Source organism: Barbus barbus, assembly GCF_936440315.1.
Source record: "Barbus barbus genome assembly, chromosome: 40".
Classification (NCBI taxonomy): domain Eukaryota; kingdom Metazoa; phylum Chordata; class Actinopteri; order Cypriniformes; family Cyprinidae; genus Barbus; species Barbus barbus.
In genome coordinates, this window is record NC_136718.1 from 19,054,928 (window position 1) to 19,078,620 (window position 23,693).

At 38.2% G+C, this 23,693-nt stretch overlaps 1 protein-coding gene across 1 annotated transcript in view; it reads right to left on the reverse strand.

Moving 5' to 3' along the window:
- LOC306859678 (plexin-A2-like) overlaps window positions 1–23,693 on the reverse strand; it is a 187,396-nt gene that overhangs the window by 41,757 nt on the left and 121,946 nt on the right. The window contains exons 8-16 of the mRNA XM_079400847.1: window positions 23,582–23,678; window positions 19,336–19,450; window positions 16,829–17,029; window positions 15,839–15,935; window positions 15,294–15,493; window positions 8,227–8,378; window positions 4,262–4,379; window positions 1,657–1,793; window positions 742–909 (exon numbers count right to left, since the gene is read on the reverse strand). Coding sequence (XP_079256973.1) covers window positions 742–909; window positions 1,657–1,793; window positions 4,262–4,379; window positions 8,227–8,378; window positions 15,294–15,493; window positions 15,839–15,935; window positions 16,829–17,029; window positions 19,336–19,450; window positions 23,582–23,678 — 1,285 coding nt within the window. The remainder of the gene's footprint in view (window positions 1–741; window positions 910–1,656; window positions 1,794–4,261; window positions 4,380–8,226; window positions 8,379–15,293; window positions 15,494–15,838; window positions 15,936–16,828; window positions 17,030–19,335; window positions 19,451–23,581; window positions 23,679–23,693) is intronic.

Below are 23,693 nucleotides of genomic sequence, written 5' to 3' on the forward strand. Positions count from 1 at the left end.
TACAGTGTTCCTTTGGTGGGCATGATAATATTTACTTATGTATTTATGTGTTAGATCTGGTGAAAGAGACTTTCTTTCTGTTTTTCTCTCTCTAACAGCTTGCAATGAACCTGTATCTCAGCACCACTTATACAATCATTCTCAGCACATTCTATTTCTGTCTCATTTTTACTACTGTATATAATCATGTGCAGCACTTTGATATGAATATGTTGAGGCTCTGTATAATCAGTCCACTTCTTTACAGTGAAATACTTAAAAATCATTCCAAGGGATAGTTCATCCAAATTATGTCTTTTTTTCTTTTTTTGTCCATTAAGTTGTTATAGTCAGACATGAGACATACTCTACAGACTGTGCAAATGTATTTTAAGGCTTCAGCAGCAAGAAATAGCTCCTTTTTTGGATCTCAGAAGTGACATATAAAAGCTTTACTTTCATAAAACCGTCCACATGATCACCCTTACATGGTGTAAATCCTCTTTTTTTTTAATGAAAGGAGTGATCTGATCACAAGTCAGCCATTTATTCATTTTCATGAATAACACAACAGCACACAGCCTTGAACAAAGCTGTTGAACTGCATTCAGTGAATCAGATCAATTTCTTGCAGGAATGAGTATCAACAGCCTCAAAAGTCAAAAGTGTTTGCTAATAGTGATTTAAATGCAAGTTATTTGGCCAAACTAGCTGCTATGCATGATCCAGTACTAAAACACTGCATCATATATGTACATTTACCTTGCAATGCTCCATTCCGGTTCGATGCGTTGAACGGTGGGGTCGTCTATATACTCAAAAGTCAGGATCTCTCGGACCTGTGCACGATCCACGCTCACGTTGATCTGAACCGGCCCCACACCCGTCAGAGAAGGGGCAGAGTAACACACGATCTCCGTCATAGTCCGTCTGAGGACAAAGCAAACAGATACAATCCAATCAGATTCTGAGAAGAGACGAAGCACGACACAAAGTTTTAACTTAATAACAGATGGCTAGACATATTGTTCAGACACACTATATATGAATGGCGCTAGTGGGCGGCTCTCTGCTCTTTTTCAATTGCAGTCTTTTCTTATAGCTCTCACTGAAAGTGCTACCTGTGCAAAGTGAGCATTAGTCATTCCCTCTGCAGCATATTAGAGAGCATTAATCTATTACTTATTGCACCCTCGCACACACTTGCAACGGCGCCTTCCACAAGAACACAGGGCAAAATAGAAATCTGCAATTAGCTGATATCACATTAAAGTTGTCGCTCTCATGCACCTTACAGCACTACAATCAGCCTCATCTTTAAATTGAGATCCCGGAGAGAGAGTGACAAGAAAATGAGGAGATATAGGAAGACACCTGACAGGGGGTATGATATTTACATACAGATGTATGCTAGTAAAATGAGAGAGAGTTAAAAAGGGGGAAGTTCAAACAGGAAACTCTCTTTGACTGATATAAGGCATGTAGAAAGTGAAGAGTACAGTAAATGAAGATATGGAACTTTTATCATTAGCTTCCATATGCACGGTTCACACTAACTGAACAAAAATATTAATAAAGCTATATAATTAATTATTATTATTGTATTACATTATTTTTGAGAAGCTACATTTCTTAAAATGGGGATTTCAAACAGTATTCAAAAAGGCTGATTCTTACTCATAAAACTCGCAGGTCTGGTTCCCAAAAAGCACACTGACGCTGCTGCCTGCTCCCAGGTTTTCCCCCATTATGGTCACTTTAGTTCCTCCTGACTCTGGACCCCGACTGGGGGACAATCCTGTGACCGATGGCATCTGCAAAGACAGAAAGAGAAGATGGGTAGGAAACAAACAAGAGATGGAGACAAAACAGCCTTTTTTATGTCAAATAGTCTTCCATCTTCCATTCCAACTGTGCAGCTCAGTACTGAATTTTTTCTATCACTATTATTTAATTTTTATTTACATACGCTACCAAAACTTTAGGTTTGGTAAAATGTTAGAATTATTTTTGACAAAAATCTTTCATGCTCACCAAATCTGCATTTATTTGATCAAAAATACAGTACAAAACTGATATATACTAATATTGTGAAATATTGTTATAATTTAAAATAACAGTTTTCTATTTCAATATATATTATATGTAATTTATTTCTGTGATGGCAAAGCTGAATTTTTAGCATCATTACTCCAGTCTTCAGTGTCACAAGAAACATTTTTTATTATGATCAATGTTGAAAAAAGTTGTGCTGCGTAATCTTTTAAGTCTTAAAATGTCTTTACTGTCAATTATAAGTATTATAATAGTATTATATTATATACAAGCACATACTGTAATATAAGTATTATAAAACATTTAATTATATAATTAATTCCATTAAGTGTCACTAGAAGTACATAAATGACTGCGCAGCATTCTGAATCAGCTGAAGACATGCATGTTTTGAATCTGAAGCTGCCTAGATGTGGGTTGCTGTTCCACAAAAGACAGCAACGTCTGTAAATAACAACTGTCCTTTATAAGTCTCATACGCCGCCTGCTCAGCTCACAAATAAAGAGCAAACGCTACAGAAGACATGCCATTTCCAGTCTTGTCTAAGTGATGCGAGCTCATGAAAAACACGTTTGAGGATAAATAAAAGGCTTTTAAAATGTTGTACATAAACTCTCTAGTTCCCAATTCTCTTCCTTTATTGTACACAGGGACTGAAAATAGCAGATGGAGAGAAACACAGAAACAGACAGCTCTGTGTCTTAAGAAAGCACAAGAAATGGCTTGTGGCCGACTTCACACGTGCATTGACTAAAAATGAATTAACACCAATTTTGGTCTCGCCTTGTATTGTTCTACAACTGGTGGGCCGCTCGGGGACCCCGTGTTGTCCGACAACATTTGGCGGAGCTTTTGAGATAACATGCTGCTTTTATATTTGACTGCGATATGAAAGGCGTGGAGGAAAATCACACGCACGCTCACACAAACATGCATAAACGCATACAAGAAGGGGCTGAGGCGCATAATGTAAAATAAACAGCTCCCCTAATTAGCAGAGGCTGTTAATTGTGGTGGTATGGATAATTGTTTGCCTTAGTGTGCGTGTGAATGCTGCTGTTGATTATCTATTAACCCCAGGCCGGCGGATGGGTGTTTGAGACAGGTGCGCAAGAGTTCCCACAGGTGCTCCTCTGCGACGAGACAACATGGCAACCATCCTTCCTTTGATTCGCTTAATGGCTTTTATTGTCTCCATGTTCAATGTGCGCTCCCCGTGGTGCTTCGTGTTCATAATCACTCAATATTTTAATAACCGAGAACAAGTTCTATTATGCTGACGAGAGCTTCACTTCGTAACAGAGGAAGCAGGGCTGCTGTTTTACCAATAATAATGACAAACGCAGCAGCAATCTGTAAATTAGCAAGTTTTTACGGTGCATCTCGAGTCTTTTGTGCTCGATGAGTACATTAGTTCAATAAACATGCTTTTCTTTTAATGTCTTGGCAAATACTCGTGTAAATAATGCTATTAACCCCTAATCCACGGCGTCATTTAAGAATCTACTGAAAGTGCACAAAAATACTACTTTAAAAAGGACCAAATAGAACAATTAGCTGATAAAAATGTCATGCGAGCCACAAAAAGGTTAATTTATTGACCTTATGGCTTTTAATGACTTGCAATTTGCATGGAGAGACTGTTCCAACACATTAATGGAATGATTTCTACATAACTGTCTGGACAGATACAAACAATCATGCTACTAAAATGTAAATATATTATAAATATAGTACTGGTTTGGGTCAAATTTGCTTACACATTAAGGACATGCACTCTTAAAGTACAACGTTTTTGTATTTGAGAAAAGGACGAGTTTTCAAACTAGAAAAGGGAGGAAAATATGACAATGTATTTTAGAGCTGTCAAACTCAAATTCAATAAAGTATATTTAAAATGGATGACTAATGAAGATATGGACTTCATGCCATATGAATTGGTACAGAAGGAAGTCTTTGTTCCTTAAGAGTGGCTATTTAAACAGCTGAAGTACAGAATGTTGAGCTCTGAGTCACTTTCTGTGATTTGACATTTTCGCCGTTAAAGCGCTTCTGAGAACAAAACAACCTCAGCAAGGTTCACCTATCCAAACGCATAACATCACAGTGACCCGTAAGTTCTCTTCAATGGACCAAGTAAAGCCCAGTTTAATAAAACCAAAACAATGGCCAGGTTCACCACTACCTCAATGCATTATTCAGATGTAGCAGAGCCCAAGGTCTTACCACAAAGGAATAGAGTTGAGAAGAGCGCGTCTGGAGCTCCGGCTTACACTCCCCTACACACAAATGAACCGGGCCGGGTTTACTGTCAGTGGGAGCTGGATCCATCTCACACACAATCCTGAAAAAGAAGAAATACACAAAGATAAATTACATTTTCAACCATGGTTTAAATGAAAGTTGCCTAAATGGATGGATGCCACCGTCTCATAACTTCTGTACAAAGAGATCCAGGTTCACTCAATCCCCATGATCTGGTTTACAAAGCAACATTTCCAGACTGACTCTAGAGTGAGGAACCAAAGCACTGGAAGTCGACTCCAGTCCTGCTGAGTGATCAGTATGCGACTCTTCCTCTCTCTCCATTGATTTCCTCTTGATCTCAATGTAGTTTTTGCTTTGGTTCCTTGATTGCTTTAGCGCACACATTCCATTAGCTGAATTGACAAGAGCACCCTACGGGAATGCCGATGCATAGACATGCCACGCTTTTGTAGCAACAAAACCATATGTTCCTGCAGGCTCTATGAGTGTTCTTTTGGGAAATAACTTCTCTTAAAACACATTTTCCATACTGGTTTATTTAATTTGTCCACTAACCTAGTAGTCCAATAGCGGACATGTATGCATCTCCAGAGAAATCTGTCATCTTTATCATTTTCCTTTTCTTAAATCGTAATTTCCACCATGAAATAAAATGGCAGACTTGTTTGGCTTGTTACTGTATTTTATAGCTAGTATTTTATGCATCCTAAATATACAAATAACTTTTTCACATCATTTAAATTTGCAACTTTTGGAGAGTTTTATATACAGTATGTATATATATATATATATATATATATATATATATATATATATATATATATATATATATATATATATATATATATATATATATATATATATATATATATATATATATATATAAATAAAATGTAAAAACTTTCCAAAATTAGCAAATTTAAATGATGTTTTAATTTAAAATAAATAAATAAATAAATAATCAACCCCTGGGATATTTAAGTGCCTGAAGTTGAAGAAACATGCATATACGGCAAGCCAGTGACTGACGCCCAGCACAAATCAATACAGCGTTATCATGCACTCTGATCAGGGAGCAGTTCGATGTTGCTACATCATACGGACTGATCAGGTATCGGCTTCACGGATGGGTGGCCAGATCAAATGACATAATAAAAACACTGAGCCCACTGACTGGCCATCAAATGAAGTAAATATGAAACCGACATGAGAATTCAAATCTGAGTTGAAAGCACGCGGGGGAGGGCGCACTGCAATCGATGTTTGGTTGATATCGAGTGTTCGCATCATCAGGGATAACTGTCGGAACGCATGCGGCGCAGACTACGTGATTGTGGGCGTGATGTGGCTTCCTGCGGTGAGTCTGACAGGCTCGGCAGACAGCATTCACAGCTGTTCTCAGCACACATTATGCCCTCTCAATCACACTGAGTGGAGGACTTTCACTTCTAAGGCAATTAAAGTTGGGAAGCAAGTTTGGATGCTCAATCATTGCTGCTGCGTGGTGCAAGTTTGGCTGGTGGGCTTCGGAAATTAGCAGGCAGATGCTATTATTACACCATTTTGTGGACGAAAAAACACCTTTCTCCACTGCTAGCCATTCAAAAGTAGCCACGTAAAGGTGCAGTCAGATTTACCTTGAAAATCCAGTCATTAATTGGGAATTTTGTGTGAGAATCCTAAATTTTGTAACAGGTTATATTTGGTCACATGAATTTGCTGTGTTGAGCAACAGAAAGTTGATTTGAAAGTGACTTCTCTGTGAGCTGTGCTTCATCCATTGCTGCACCATTGACAATGAACAATGGACATTTTTTCTTGTGAAATTTTGCTAATTTGACCGCAACCTAGTACAAGATTGTGAACATACTTTGACATAAGTTATGATACTCATTTAAAAAATGGCAAAAGATAATCTACAGCAAACTTGGGCATCTTAATGTGTACACTTTTTGTACAAAACGACCACACAGAACTGTTAAAACACAGATACGTGGCATTTGTGGGTTTGATGGGGTCCAATGGCGCATTCTCCATTTCCTCATGACACCCCTTCGCCGCACCATACAAATGAATCCACTCCCACTCGGCTCGGCTTCGTCCCGCTCGGATTAAACTGCTGTCAGAAGAGAGAAGGGCTGACAAATCTCCCTCCTACAGCCGGCAGCACGCCATGCATTTCAATTACCACACGTTTCCCCCCTCGCTCCGTCTGTCCCCACCTCAGCGGCAAAGAGAGGCGCTGTGGAGACATACTCCACCTGAACGCAGATGCTACATGCTATTTATACACCCTTACAACATGATGGTATACGGTAAATGCAGAATGTCAGAATGTCTGTGTACAGTAAATTCAGGATAAGTTTTAATGCAACGTAGAATCACATATCACATTCTGTTGAAATGGACATGGTTAATGCTGCCGTCTGTTTCTCTCAAGAATAAAGATGGCAGGATACAGTGTTGTATTGCAGCAGGGTTATTATAGTCTAAATTTAAACTAAATTTAAAACCATTAAGAAAAAATTGTTACTTATACTATAACTGAAATAAAATGAATTATATTAATTAAAAAACTTTAAATTTATTTTTATTTCTTATAGTTCCCATTTTCATATAGTTTCAATTAATTTTATTTAGGCATTTAAAAAAAATAAATAAAAACAACACATTACTAAAACGTTAACTAAAATAAAAATAGAAACATAAAATATAAATTAATTCAAAATATTAATAAAAACTATAATAGTATCTTAATAATATGCAGCTAGATGTCAGTTCTGACACGTACCAGGTGAGGACAAAGAGCGATGGATCATGAGGAGTGTAGGTTTAATATTGCGTGAAGAATAAAGGGCACTAAATACATCCTGGGTAATTTAAAGATGAAATTATTTTGATGTTAATATACTTTCTTCTATTACAGTTTAATATACAGCGACAACTATAACTAAACCTGTAGGTTGAGTTCTTCAAAGCCTAAACACTGTGGAGATTTCAAAACATAAAAATTTGTTTAAGAATTCTGACAAGCTTGACACAGCAACAGCTCAACCAATGACGTAAATTTGGGGCTGTTTGTCTGGCCAATCAAAGATGAGGGGAGTGTTTAAAGGAAACCTGCTTGAAAACAAACATTATCTTGCAATTCTGTAATGCTAGTGTGCAGAAATTACACATTTCACCTTTTAACCCAATTTCTTTTTTAGTCAAATGGTTGGTAAAAAATAAAATTAGACAAAAAAAGCTTAGTGCAGCCATTTTTCTGCATGTCCTAGCAAAAACTACTACTACAAATCATCACGTTTTAGCTCCTCTAGCTGAATTTTTCCCCCAGGAGGTTTAATATTAATGATGAAATCCTGGCTTAAGGATATTTACAGACAGAGTCAATGACACAATCGCAGGGATAAACACAAACAGATGTTGAAAAATGGGATCTACTGTAGACAGAGACCAACTCAGGTCTGTCTGGACTCTAATTAGGGCTTGTTTCTGCTTCACAATATCCCTGGTCACTGCTGACAACCAGCCTTTCAGATAGAAATGTTTCCCTGCCATTGTTAAGATGTTTCTGTCAGATAAGACAGACTCAATAGAGCATAAAGGAGAAGGCCATGACCAACCCTGCCTTTCATACTTAGCCCTGATTGGTCGCTTTACGCTTGTGACATCAAAGCAGTGTTCATTGGATCCTGTGTGTGTTTAATGGACTCAATCCTGCTGTGCTTTAAAGTGAAGCGGATGAAAACCCGAGGTGTTTTTTCCCCATGAAACAGCTTCTCAGTATGTGTAATGTAGGACATTATCTTTTCCAGCTCTTGCTATTTTGAGAAAGATTTAAGATAAGCTAAACCATTTTTTCCCATTCTAATCTCACTTGAACAGCATGAATAGAGTTTTACAGCTCTACAGTCACTCACTGTTCAGCGATGATGTAGCCGTTCTCCTGTGGGGTGCACTGGACTCCTGCTACCTGAACATTGTTGACCATGTCTGAGAAGGACAGGCCCAGGTTCACGCCATGGATGGTCACTCTGGTGCCCCCTTCTGGTGGTCCGGCCACTGGGGTCACCTGAAACAAGAGAGCAAGAGTCATTCAGTAATTGATTCATTTAGTGAATCATTCAATCAGTCATTGTTTTGGAAAAACGTGAATATTTTAGAATAAAGTAAAGATATATTGCACACCACCATTCACAAGTTTGGGGTTGATCTTTTTTTTTTTTCAAATTTTCAAATTAGTTTCTTATGCTCACCAAGGCTGCATTTATTTGATACTGTGAAATATGATTCTAATTTAAAATAACAGTAACACTTTATTTTAAGTCTTTATTATAAAAGTAAGTACATGTAATGTGTAACAACAATTAATTATGCATAAATACATGCAAGTAACCCAAAACCAAACCCTAATCCTAACCCTACCCATATAGTAAGTACATGTAGTTAATTAATATTACTCAGTAATTAAATGTATAATTACACTTTAACAAGGACACCTTAAAATAAAGTGTAACCAAAATAACTTTTTTTTAATCTTAATCTATTTTAAAATGTATTTTTTTCTGTAATAGCAAAACTGAGTGTTCAGTAGCTATTATGCTAGTTTTCAGTGTCACATGATACTTCAGAAATCTTTTGAATCGGTATTAAAAAAACTAAAAAACTTTTTAGTATAAATGTTGAAAATAGTTGTGCTGCTTCATTTTTAATTTTTTTGTAAACTGTGATACTTTTTTTCACTATTCTGAATAGAAAGTAAAAATAACAGCATTTATTTAAAATAAAAATATTCTGCTATATTATAAATGCATGTACTGTCACTTTTAATAAATTTAATGCATCTGTGGTAAACAAAAGTATTAATTTTCATACTTAATTTTTTGAATGCTAGTATAACTATAACTCATGCAAGTTTGGAATGACATGAGGGTGAGTAAATTATGGCAGAAGTTTCATTTTTGTGTGAACTATCCCTTTAAAGATTGAACACTTGAAATGTTTTAATACAAAACACCAGGAAAGACACAAATATATATCTGCATAACACAGAGACATAATTAAGAAATTTAACACGCATAAGCCTCAACTAGTTAAAGGTCTCCAAATGGACCTTTTAAAAGGAAGCCTTTTAAAGATAATTGTTCCTTGCATTGTGTTTCGCTTTAATAGCTCCGAATTAGATATCAGTAAAACTCATTGTGGCAACTTCCTATCCTATTAAAGTTGCATAGTACATTACAATTCTCTCGTCAAGACTGCAGCAGATCTGCATGCTGTTGCCACAGGCAATAAATCTAACATGAGGCTATTTTAGCCCTCGGAGCAGCCCACCCTCTCATAAAATACAATATGGTCACCCAGCATGACCTTGGCTCTGGGTGCCAAAAAGCCTTCTGGGCTGTTAAAGCCCAAGAGATGCTCAGCCCTGGACCCTCTCCAGATCCAAATATCACTGAGAGAGAGAGGCAGAGAGAGAGAGAGACAGGGCGACAGACAGAAGGCCACATGCACAGTACAGCCACTACATACGCAATCAATAAACCATTTGTGTGCAGTCATGTGGAAGTAAAACCAACATGATCAAAGTAAGAGCATCTTCTAAGTGAGCCTATTTACTGATCTGAGAGCAGTGTGCTGCGGAAGTGCAGTATTGGTGAGAGTTTAGTGGACATTAATCAGTTAGGATGCTTCTTGCGAACACAGGACTGGGACAATAAGAGGAAGAATGGAATGCTAAATATATCCATATCGGTACGAGTCAGCATCAGACTGACTATATCTAAGACAAACTAACTACAGAAAACTAAATAAACTGCTGAAATAATACAGACCTGCTACCAGAACACATTGTGGGTATGATCAGAATGGCAAATAAAAATAAAAGTCATATGTGACCCTGGACCACAAAACCAGTCATAAGTAGCACAGGTTTATTTTGTAGCAATTGCCAGCAATACATTGTATGGGTCAACATGATAAATTTTTCTTTTATGCCAAAAATCATTAGGATATTATGTGAAGATCATGCTCCATGAATATATTTGTAAATTTCCTACTGTAAATATATCAAAATTTAATTTTTGATTAGTAATATGCATTGCTAAGAACTTAATTTGGAGAACTTTATAGGTGATTTTCTCAATATTTAGATTTTTGCACCCTCAGATTCCAGATTTTAAAATAGTTGTATCTCGGCCAAATATTATCCTGTCCTAACAAAACATACATCAATGGAAAGCTAATTTATACAGATGTATAAATCTCAATTTCACAAAACTGACCCTTAGGACTGGTATTGTGGTCCAGGTTCACATATATATATGTATGCAATGTATAGTGTACCAGTTTCCTTTATGCATACTGCATACTGTTACAAATACTTAACTTCATAAAAGATTAAAAAATATTTATTCAGTATTTTTAATATACTCTTATGTAAAAGATTTCAGCAGTCTGATCAAATAAGTATACATAAAAAAATAAAATCCAACTTTTATATTACTTCTGTTGTATACTGCATATTTGGCTTGTGTTTCTTATTGAAATGTAAAAATTAGATAAAAGGACATCTTTATTTCTTATAAAACTACATTATAATATTTTTAAATAAAATATTACAAAATAAATAAAAAAGAATGATATAAATCTGATAATAAAAATATAATAAGACAATATAATATAAAAATTTTATAATTAAAAAAAATATATACAACTAGGACATCATCTACATAAAACATTGTGAGATTGTGTATTTGAAACATTTATGCACACTCCATAGTATTAATATTTAAAACTATTATGCATTATATACTGTGCACCGTAGAAAGCAGTACCACTATTCAACTCCAAACAGATTCACATCTTCTTTACAGATTACATAGATACATCCTTACAGATGTATCCTTATTATTTATGCTCTAAATAATAAAACAATCAAGTAAATAAATGAAAGCATGGTGGCGTATACACTGGCGGTAGTGCTTTCATCTGTAGATTAAATCTCATCAGCACATGTGATAATAGTCTAGGCGTCAGATTCCAGCTTCATCCCGAGCGTGGTGCTGTTCTGTCTAGCCATTACAGACATCAAATGGGCTTTATTCATAGAGCATAAATATCTCTCGCACTGACTCAATACTTCAAAGTCTCGTCCGCCCACTCGGAGGTGAAAGCGCTGCCTTGTTTGACCAAGCAGACGGCCTCCTTCGCCACACAGCTACTGGTTCCAGAGCTACAATTTGTACCCGATTGCAATTTCACCATCATTACAAAAGTGACTGTCTGGATTCCAGCCTCGGAATGAGAACGTGAACTTCTTGAGAAGATCTTCAGAGTTCTCACGGGTTTGTTTGGCTTCGAGTTATACGGACACATGCACACAGACACACTCCCAGCCACGGGCCAGTGTCATGTCTTAAGAGTGGCTCAGGGACAAACAGGAAGTCTCTTCATTCTTAATGCATGCTTTTTTTTTTTTTTAAGCTGTAGCCCTGCCTGGATGCTCTTTACCCAAAGTGCACCTGGCATCATGTCCTCTTGCAGATTAAAAAAAGTAAATGTGTTCTTCTTTCGTTAAGTAATGCAGAAAAGCTAATGCTTAACACCAGCATGTTCAGGTCTAAACGGGGATGTATTTCCTGTCCTCGGAGGGTTTTCACGCACTCAATTGCTGTGTATAATTAGGAAGCTCTAATGAAAGTGTGCAGCAGGAGGACGAAAAGTGTGATTTGTTACCAGGATTGGAGTCTTTTCAGCTGATCCAAGCAGGTCCCAAATTCACACCGAGATGCGATTTATGGGCTTGATAAAACTCAGCTTATGAGTTGTTTCTTGCTGCATAAACTGCACACTAAACACTTTATTTGCTCTTAAATGTCCCCGTGGTTGGCTGCGATAAAGCCTGAAAAGAGGGGAAAAAAGAAAAGGGGCCTTGGTTTTGAACTTCGGCCAAGCAAGCGAGTGTTTAAGCAAGGAAAGAAAGGAACGAGTCACTTGAAAGTGGTTTGTGGTTGAGTGAGTCGAGCTGAATGCTCTTCTGTAAATAGACATGTGACTTTGTGGAAAGGCTGTCTCGTACTAGACAAGTGTTGTAGGTCTGATGGGAGAGAAGGTTCTATCAGGCTCAGTATCATTTATTCATGATGATTTTCATCGTGGACGGTCTCTCCCTAACAGTGTCGGGGTGTGTGTGTGTGTATTTAGGCCATATTTTTTGAAACAAACTCATGGCTGGTTGCAACTGCATTTCTAAGGGGCCCGTGACATTCGCTGACCCCAACCCCATCCAAAAAAAAAAAAAAAAAAAAAGTAATTTAATAAAATATTATGAAAACCAAATTAATGAAAATTTTTACAAATATTTTTCATATAGTCTAGTCTGTATATTACGCTATATTGTGTGTATTTAAATGTTAAATGTTGTATTTATAAAAAGAAATCAATTACTCAAAAACAACTCAAAACCAAAACATCAATACTGATATGAAAATTCAAAAAGTTCTTCACGGCTGATCCAAGATCAGTTCTGTGAAGTACGAACTGACACCGTCCTTTTCCGTGACTGAGCTACTAAGGAGAGGCTCAGAGACCATCTGAAGCAAAGAGCCACGTCAAGACCAGCTTCAAGTGCCTGACTTTCCTCCACATTCATTTGATGCCGAACCCTCGGCTTTCACTGAGGACTTAAGCCTCATTAATATTAATAAGTCTTTAGAGGAGGGATAGAGTGCTGCTTAATAGAAGCGTTCATCAGTCATGACTGTCATTTTCTTGTAGGCAGATCTCGCTAATGTCTATGTATTTGCACAAATCAGCTTACGAATGTCTATATTCAGACAAAAACAGAAAATAACATAACTAAATTAAGAACAAAAGATGACCGTGGAAACGACTGCTCTAAAGGACATTTTTACATTTATGTGCGTTAGTGAGACTGGTAGAAGTAAAAATGGAAATGAACAACTTGGAAAGAACAGATTAAAAATGGATGAATTAAAAATATTCATACTAATTTGCTTTGAAGGAACTGCTCCACTGCTTTGTAATGTGGTCTTGGCAATTGCATGTGTCTGAAACACAAAATGCAGTGCTCGTTTTTTATTGGTGGGTGTAAAAATGTTTTGAGTCGTCAACCGTTAATCAGGGTCACTATATATTATATAAATACTACATATTTCATAAAATTGAGTGCTGGGTTTTACGACTGTCCTATGAGAGCATGCACATACAGTAGTAGCATATTAATCTCTTCACATACTTTGTTATGATACTTGCATTGCAAAGCCATTAAAATATTCAATATTGATGTAGAGAGCCATATACTGTAAGTGTAGTACTAATATATTTTAATTTTACATTTTTATGACAGAGGGATGATTAAACATTTGGCATTTAAGTTAATTTCTTAACTTCAGCTTAGTAAACAAAATCTAGTATTTTTAGACATATAAAGACATATTTTGAATTTTTTCACAAAATATGGTAGAGACAAATAAACAAGTATTTAAAATAAACTTCAAATTTAAAAAATAAAACAAAATGAAATACAACAGCGATAACAGAGAAAACAGTGATATTTAACAAAATAAGTTAAAAGTCTAAAATAAACCCTAAATAAAAGCCTTCAGTTTAAGGTATAAGTACACAAATACACACACACACACACACATGTTGGTTTTTGTGGTTTATGGGGACTCTCCATAGGCGTAATGGTTTTTATACTGAACAAACTGTGTGTGCTATTGCCCTACACCAACCCTACACCTAAACTTAGCCCTCATAGGAGACTTTGTGCATTTTTAGATTTTCAAAAAAACACCATTTAGTATGTTTTTTAAGCCTTTTGAATTACGGGGACATGGGCAGTGTCCTCATAAACCACCTTCATATTGTAATACCTCTGTCATACCCATGTCATTATACAAATTTGTGTCCTCATAAACCACATAAACATGCACACACACACACACACACACACACACACACAGACCAGGATGTGTATGTTTCAATACACCAATAAATAATGCTATTTTTAACACTCTCCATCAACAAAAAACAGAAGCCGTTTATAACCTTAATTTGCCCATTCATCCTAAATGAAAACAGACAACAGGAAGTCATAACCTTTACTTTTTAATTGGCTGGTGTGCACATGGGGCAACAGCTTGTGATATGCAGACTGCAAACAGCCACACGAATCAATGAATTCCATGAATCAGGTAGTTTAAACACAGAGCACTGGTGCGTTACCTAAACTAATTAAACACCATGTCTTCCCTCAGTCTCCCAGCAGACACACACACACACACACACACACACACACATCTCACAGTATGCCATCAACGTTCCAACATTGTGTTAATTACAAGAAAACGTGAGATATTGGCAGCATTGGCAGTATGATTGACGATGAGAGTGGCAGAGAAGCTGAGAGAGAGAGAGAGAGAGAGAGAGAGAGATATTACTCACTATACACATAGCTCACCTTTCTCTGAGAGTCTATGAATAGCAGCATCAATAAAGAGCTCAGTCAGACTACAGAGTAGAAATATGAGCTGATGGAGACTCTTCCACATAACTCTTGTGTATGTATGTGTTCATTTGTCTGAGTTATGAATGATGTTAAATGCATATTTGTATTGTATACTTTCATCAGAAAAGCATTTTTAAATAAAATGTGTATATATATAAAAAAGTTTATAAGTTACAGGTTTATACATTAAAAAAGTTTGGGGTTAAAATGCTCACCAAAGCTGCATTATATATATATATATATACACACACACAAACGCATATATAATTTTACAGATCCCTGGAACACTTTACTCTGATTGGTCAGTTGTGGCATTCAGCATTCAGATATTTTTGGAAAGTGGCCAGCTGACTGTACATGATCTCTTTAGATATATTTCTGCCATATGTGCCCTAAATGAAATCAAGTATCACAGAAAAACAGAATGAGTCCTGTATAGTACATGTGACCCACCTCAGTGATTCGAGGGTTGGTGCACTTGACGTTTGTGCTGGCGAGGTGAAGCCAGCGGCTGGTGTAGGGGTTGGACATGGGACAGTGCTGGCGTAGGGTACAGCGGCCCTCCATACTGCACCAACCACACTGGAACTTCCTCTCGGCTTTCAAACACACGCCGCAGCTGTCCCTCTGAGCGCCACACTTATACAGGTGCACTGTGGGATACATGCAGAAATTAATGAAGTGTTTTTAAATGAATGCTCTTTGGTAAAAGTTTTTATAAAGTTTTCTGACTTAGGTTGACCTATCTGACAGTTTAGTAGAGGGTATTGATCATAAACGTATCAAGACTGATGAAATCATGAAGTTCAGCACAACCGTGATGCTTAAAAGGTTTTGCTGAGCATGAGAAAAGTAGCTTCAGACTTTCATTTTTTTATATAAAAACATGGAATGAATAATAATCAGTCCAATCAATCACCTCAAATTTTATTTATGGCAAAATGCTTCTGGGAGGATTAGATAGGTTATAGAGTTTTGGTTTAAAAACACATTATTACCTTTGATGTTCTCAGGATTGTCAATGATGAAGTTTCCATTCCACACCACGGAGAAATCCACCGGCAGCTCACTGATTCTCATCCCTTCATACAGATACTGCAGAGATAGACGGAGAGATCGAAAGAGCTTACAAAATTTTCCTGACAGTGCAAACGCTGAGATAATGTAAAGTTTATTAAATTGTTTATTGGATTTAGTCTTTGCCTGTGTCAATTATTGATTACAACATGCAGCCAAAAAGTGAACGAATAAACGGCAAAGTATACAAGCAAATAACATGAGAGACAAAAAGAGAGGGAAAGAGAGGAGGTTTGACTGTATTAGTGCTCTTATTGAGTTACTTCAGACTTGCATCATCAGTCTGAGGAATAAGGAGGACTTTCAACACTCCTATTTTCCACAGCTTGGACACTGAGCTCTAATCGCCTTCATCTCTACTTACATTGTGTGTGTGTGTGTGTGTTCGCTTGAAAGATAATGACTGACAGAGTGAAAGGTGGAGGTAGAAAGGTAAAATATACCTTGGCTGTGTTCATTTCAGGATTCTGTTCTTTTAGGTTTAGAAAGAATCCAATGTCTTATTATCTTGGCAAATATGTGCTCAATTTGAGACTTTTGAGATCTCTTCTGAAATTCAGGATTTTTTCTTACAGCATGGAGCTACAAAACCAAATTATCTGAACTATACTTACAAATCTGGTAAGTATAGTTCAGATAATTTGGTCTTGGAAGAATTTTATGAGAAATGATTAAGGTAATACAAACATCTTGCACTTTCCATTATTCACTAGATGCTGTATCCTAACAAATCTGAGCACATTTTGAGACACTGTTGAGATCTCTAATGAAACTCTGGACTCTGTCTCATGAGAGAAAAGCACGAGACTTAAGGATAAGTCTTAATTTGTTTTCAATAAAATCTTATTGATGTCTAAGAGAAATAACTGAGATTTCATTATGACCTTTGCCATGCAAACCCAAACACATACCGAGCTGTTCTGGCACTGCACACTGGAGCTGTTGAATCTGAGCGCCGTGACTCTGTGACTGACTCCTTGTATGTGTAATACACACTCGTAGCCGCGCTGACCCGACTGAGGTTGTGGAAGGTTCCGGGCTTTCAGTGTGATGGGCTTCACCTCCCCTGCCGGAATCAGGATCTCCTCAGAGCGGACCAGTTGAGGACAGTCCTAAAGGAGTGAAAGGGAGCGAGAGGTGAACTGGTAGTCAAGACAAACACATGCAAACACATAAAATCCTAAATCACCCAAGTGTACTCAGTAGAGATCATGAAAGCTAAATTGATAAAGCCTTATAGAAACATACAGTGCACAAAGAAATGCACACACTTCAGCTTGACACTTGCTCCCTATGCTCTCTCTCACACACACACACAGCGAAACCTTAGGTGCTCTTTAAAAGCACGTTGACGTGTTACTCGCTAAAAGCTGTGAGTGGAGGTGATGTACGCTAGTAGGTCAGCCCGTGAGAGGCATCCCTAGTGTCTCTCTAATACCACACACACACACACACACGTTTGTTTTTGTGAAAAGTGGGGACATCCCATAGGCGTAATGGTTTTTATTCTTTACACACTGTATGTGCTATTGCCCTACACCTACCCTACACCTAAACTTAGCCCTCACAGGAGACGGTGCATTTCAACTTTCCCAAAAAAAACCTCACTCTGTATGATTTATAAGCGTTTTGAAAAGTGGGGACATGGGTCAACGTCCTGAAAAGTCACCTTCACCTTGTAATACCTGTGTCATACTTGTGTCATTATACAAATTTATTTGTCACAAAAACGCACACACACACACACACACACACACACACACAAATTAAGCGAAACCCAAACAGTAAGACCAGAAACATACGCTGTGTAAGTAGACAAGCACAGGAATGTACTCCTGTTGAAAAATAAGATAAAATGAAAATACAATAATAAAATAAAATATAAAGGCAACAATTAAATAAATGTTGCATCTTTCACTTAAGTAAAACTTAATTTGATCTATCTATCTATCTATCTATCTATCTATCTATAGAAATAAGTTACGAAGGCAACATTATTTAAAAATGTTGCGTCTTTCACTTAAAAGAATAACTTAATTTGTGTAAACACAAACAGGTTGCTTCATTTATATATATTGTGGCGGGAGGAGCCAACGACAGACACAGTGGGCGTGGCGTCAAGCCTCGGAGAGGTTTTTATTAAACAATATATCAAAATAAAGTGTCCAAAGGGGGAAAAGTGTCCAAAATAAACGGGGATCTGGTGTCCTCGTCGTGCTGCGGGGCTGTGCAGGAGGGCAGTGTTCAGGAGGGAAGGGTCCAGGTAAGGGGCGGAGTCCGGCGGCCGCACGCGCTCCCGTCTGGAGGTCCCGGGGCGCGGGTGACGGCGGCTTCTATGGCGGCTTCGTCCAACTCCTTCATCCCCGGGTGCTCGACGGGATTCCACGGCCCGGCGTCCTTGCCCGACGGCCGTATCGCGGGTGCAGTGTCGGCCGGACTGCGGGTCCGGCCGCTCGCGTCTCTGACGGCGGCAGGTAGTTCCCTCTACGCTCCCTTCCTGGGCCCACGAGGACACCAGCGTGCATGCACGGGAAGAGACCGGTCTCTCGAGGAGAGGCGCGCTCGGCGTTTAAACGGCGGCGGTGATGAGGCTCCATTCACGTCAGGTGCGCCTCATCACACGCCGCCAGCCCTGGCTGTTTCAGCGCCCCTCCTCTCTCTCACACACCCACTCCCGTCGGGAGCCTGGTGAAGGGCGGCGAATAAGGGACGGGGTGGTGATGATGGACAGGGGGGAGGCAGCCGACTCGTCACAATATACACTTAAAGTTATTAATGAAAATATATTTGAATTGAAATGAATAAAAAATAAATGTTTTGTTTAGTCTTAATTATATATTAAAATTGTATACATTTTTAAAGTTAAAATGAAAAATAAACAAATAAATAAAAAAAACTTCTAAAAAAACTTGTAGGACAGCAATTTTCTCGCTAAAGTATAAGGTTAAAAACACACAAAGATACACAAACATACACTTATACACATGCAAGCCTGCACATGTACGCACACACACACACACACACACACACACACTATGAGTGATGGTGCACCGTAAAGAGCTTTTGCCTGTGTACAGTAAGTGTGTGTGTTTATTTTGTGCATATGGCTGTGTGTGAATAAGTGGAAAGTCTGTGTGCTGTGAGGGAGAATATTCTGGATATCGACTGCTAATTGCTCGCTGTGAGATGGTAAGCAAGTGTGTTTACCACCTGACAGGGTGTAATGTAGCACATTGATCAGCTGAACACCTGCAAACACCCACACCCACACGCTCTCTAGCGAGGCGACCGTCGACTTTACACACACTTTTCAGCAGCTATTATTGGAAGCTCTTCCCCAGAGGGTTGTGATCCTGTAGATTTGCTACTGAGAGACTCTAACCTCAACACACAGTGTGTGTGTTTGTGTGTGTAGTACCTCTGAGGCGTTGACGCGTCCCTCCTGGAAAGAGCAGCTGGAGGGGTCGTGGGTGCAGAGGTTTCTGTACTTGCACCAGTGGCAGCGAAAGGAACTGGTCACACAGGAAAGACACCTAAACAGATGGAAAGAGCGTGCGAGAGAGAGAGAGACAGAATAAAGTATTATTACCACTCTCATGATGTCCCTGATTTATGATCCAAAGCCCTTTTTTGAGGGTACTGGGAAAGTAGTCAGCATAAAACGTAGCTCTGGGTTTTAGATTAGCAATGGGGAGCAGGTTGTGCCTTTGAGACCAGCACTGCTGTGTCCTTGACCTTTGCGGCTTAATGCTGAATAAATTAAAAGTGTGCTGCGGAAATTTGCATGTGCCGTTGGATAGTGCTGTGCCACTGAAACCCACATACAGATGTACTGCGGCTCTGCAAAGGTTAGAGCTCAGATGTGCAATTATCACTTTGGAACTGAGACATACACACTTTATTAAGACATATAGTCATGCCGCGACATATGATTTGCATTAGGACTATATTGTCTGTGAGTGAGACAGTGGACTGCCTGAGTGAATATGGAATGGACTTTGCTATCTAATTCTAATTGCAATAATTGTGATGCCAAGTATTATAATAGTTAACAAAAGTAATTGTGTTTTATAGTCCTAGTCTAGTATAGTTTAAGTCTAGTCTATAGGTTAAATGTACATTTAGCAGAGAGTCATTTAGAGCAGTACAAGTCCAGTGCAGCTAAACAAAGAAATTAGTTTAGCCTTTTATGATATCAATATACTTGTGTTAACTGTAGCCCAAAACGGTACAGAAAACGGTTAAATAAAAAATAAGGTGTCCTTGTTACAGTGTAATTATACGTTTAAGTACTGATAAATATTAATCAACTACATGCACTTACTATATAGTTAGGGTTTGGTTTAGCGTTACTTGCATGTAATTATGCATAATTTATTGTAAATTATAATATAAGTACATGTAACATGTATAACAAGGATACCTTAAAATAAAGTGTTACCAAAAATTAAATAAATAAAAATATATTTACAGAAAAGTATAATATTATATATTATTTGTAATATTTATATCCTGCAAGTATAATGCTATATTTATATTATTCTGAATACTGGAAAATGTTGAATATCTGAGACAACTGTTGAAGATTAATATATACACATCTTATATAAATAAAAGTACAAGATATTTTGAAACATTTTGTGCACCAAAAACACTTTGTATTACACCCAATACAGAACTTATGACTCTGATTTCAACATCTGAATAACAACAAAAAGCCAAGATGGAATAAAATAATCTGAAATGGTTTTTCACACCAAAAGAGTTTAAACTGGTTTAGAACAATCAAATGCATTTTTAATTAAGCATGGATCATCACATGGTATTTGAAACTCATATAAAGACATTAACAGTCAACTTAAGGGAAACTGGCAATTATTCAATTTGACAAGTGTTTGAACGCACAGCTGTTTTTATTTTTTTTGGTTGTTATTCAGCAATTCACGGTACGTTAATTGCGAGCACCATCTCATGGGAGCAACATGAGGTTAAGTGTTTCATTTAAGGCCAAAATTGAGATAAACTGGGGTTGTGATCCCTGTATCGCTTCACTTCCTGTGCGCCATCTCTATTTAGCTGTATAATCAGTATTCCAATATGCAGCAGGCAGACCATAAGAGAATATGGCCATACATTATGAGCATGTGTGTTTGCATGTATCCATGTGCGTGCCTGCAGCGGAAAGCTTTCTGTTCATCATTTATATGCAGATGAGCACAGCTTATGAGAAAGAGCACACCTTCCAATAAAACACTTACATCAGTCCCTCCAATTCAGAAGTAAAGCCACGATAGGGCGAGCAGGCCTTGTTCTATTTGTAGACGAACATGTCATATATTTGATGTTGAGGAATCTTGGAGATGTAAACCTCTACAGCACTTTGGTGTCCAATAGTTTGTGTTTTCTGCTTGATGGCTAAATTATGCAGCAGGATTATGCTAAAATATTCATCAGAGCCGCCTTGCCATTGGGCCACTGGGTTCAGATGGGCCAACCCGATTGGACGGGTGAGATTCGTGTATAAATCACGCAATATACCACGGTGTACTTAATCACTATATTGGGAACTCAAGATAAATTATAACATTTTACAACATTTGAAGTGAAAGGGAGTGTGGGAGGAAAACCGTGCCAAAAACTGAGCCAGGTTGAACACACAAGGAGGGGCCATTCTGCCTCAGACTACCCATAATCCCCTGTGGCACTGGCACAGAGCACCAACGGAGCTCGGTGTGAGGTCTTTCACACGCGAGGGGTGCGTGTTCAGAGGGATTGGATACAGAGAGTTTGTTTGATTAGTTCCAGATCTGTCATATGCTTGGGCGACACGGCCGTGAGAGAGCAAGGAAGCGACGGAAACGGGGAGGGGGCGAGTCTTTCGGCGCCAGCCAATCAGTGCCCTCGGAAGCTGCCTCTTCCTGAGCCTTTTAGAAAGCTTCCAGCTACTGGAGGGCTCTGTGATCTCCTGCATCGAGCAGCATCTGTTCTCCGCAGAAGGCACGCTTATGAGATGTGGTTACGAATGCACATGAGAGGCTACGAATATACGCTAAAACACACATAAACACGCACAAGAGGGGAGTTTGGAGGCGCGGCGTGAACAAAGACACAAAGCTTGCTAAGACACAAGCGGTTGTTTATCAGCAGGCCTCCTGGAGAGTCGAGATGCAGTCGAATTCGCTCCTCTCTGATCAGCCATCACAGCAGATGAAGTGGAATTGAACTGTGACAGACAGCGATGCCTCCAGCCGGAGCGCCAAACCCACAGCACACTTAGATTCAGCAATTCAGACATCTCAGCCTCGACACTTGAGAAATGTCAAGCAATCAGCCGGCATTTGCCATAATGGATGCTTTTTATAGCCACGAGGCCCTCGCCAGTCCCAGAAAAGTGCAGCCTGGGATGTGACACTGGCGTCCTGCAAAAAACGATTTGGAGAGTTCAAATTCGCCGCGAGAATCTGGTGCAGCGCCAGACGCAGCCTTGATAAACTCTTTGAATATTATCAAACGCCCGTGGGCCCGAAACATTCACAGTTTTTCCATGTTGCATAACACTTTTGACACATTCACAGTGTGCGGAGTGAGATGGCTGAGCGCTGTGACACAACGCTGATACTCTACGACACAGGAAGTGAGAGAAATATCAGCAGGGCTGTGTATGTGGGACGAAAACATCATAAAGACAAATATCACAGCAACGCACCCCTGGGTAGATGATATGACATATCGTATATCTCATTATGTATCAGCAAAACAATTTCCGATTGAGTCGTAAAGCTGAACAACATTCACTAATCAACAGTTATGCAATCAAAAACAATAGTGTCGAACAATTCAACCAGATACTATTTATTTTCTAATGACTTTTTGTGACAGATTCTCTTGTGAATGCTATCCCAAGAATATAAATGTTTATCTTGAAAATCTTTAATAAAAATGATTATTAATCCTAATTATAATTTTGGATAAAAACTACTTGCTCTTCCCCTCTGAAAAAAACATTCCCTTTCTGCTGGTGTTATAGACTGTATGGTCTATTAGATAACGTTACCCAGGAGCCAATTTTAGCAAACTTGCATTTAGTGTTGTGTTTAAATATCAACTCCTCAATATCCTCAAATATTTTTCCGATAATTCCTATAAAATTCCGATAATTTTCACTTCATTGAAAAAAGAGCTATACTACCATTCAAAAGTTTGGGCAAGAAAATGGAATCCAGGAAGCACTAAATTGAATTAAAATAGCATTAGATACATTTACAGTGTTACAAAAGTTCTTCTATTCTATTCTATTAAACTTTCCATTCAGCAAAGGGTTCTGAATTTTTTTTTTATCATGTTTTTACTGTATTTTGATCAAATAAATGCCACTGTAGCGAGCATAAGACTTTTGAACGGTACTGTATCAAAAAGAGCTATAAAAATAGAGCCATGAAATCATTAAATGACAAGAAATGTTCTAAGGCTCTGAAATCTGAGCTTTATCTGAGACATGAGAAATTCCTGATGTATTTTCTCAAAAGAAAAACCTGTAAAGATGGACATTTGAGCCTTTTTTGCTCAAATGAACCCATCGAGTGGAAATGATTGAGAAATTAACGAGTTCTCACATGCAGTTTTCTTAGCTCTGGAAATGAGTTAAATGAAGTGTGTATACTCACAGCTGGTGCACGCTGCAGTTGTAGAACTTCACCTCTGTGCTAATTAGCATCTGACCCGTTTCCTTCGAGTTCAGTCTGAGCTCGACACCCGACCAGTCTGAAAAGAGAGCAA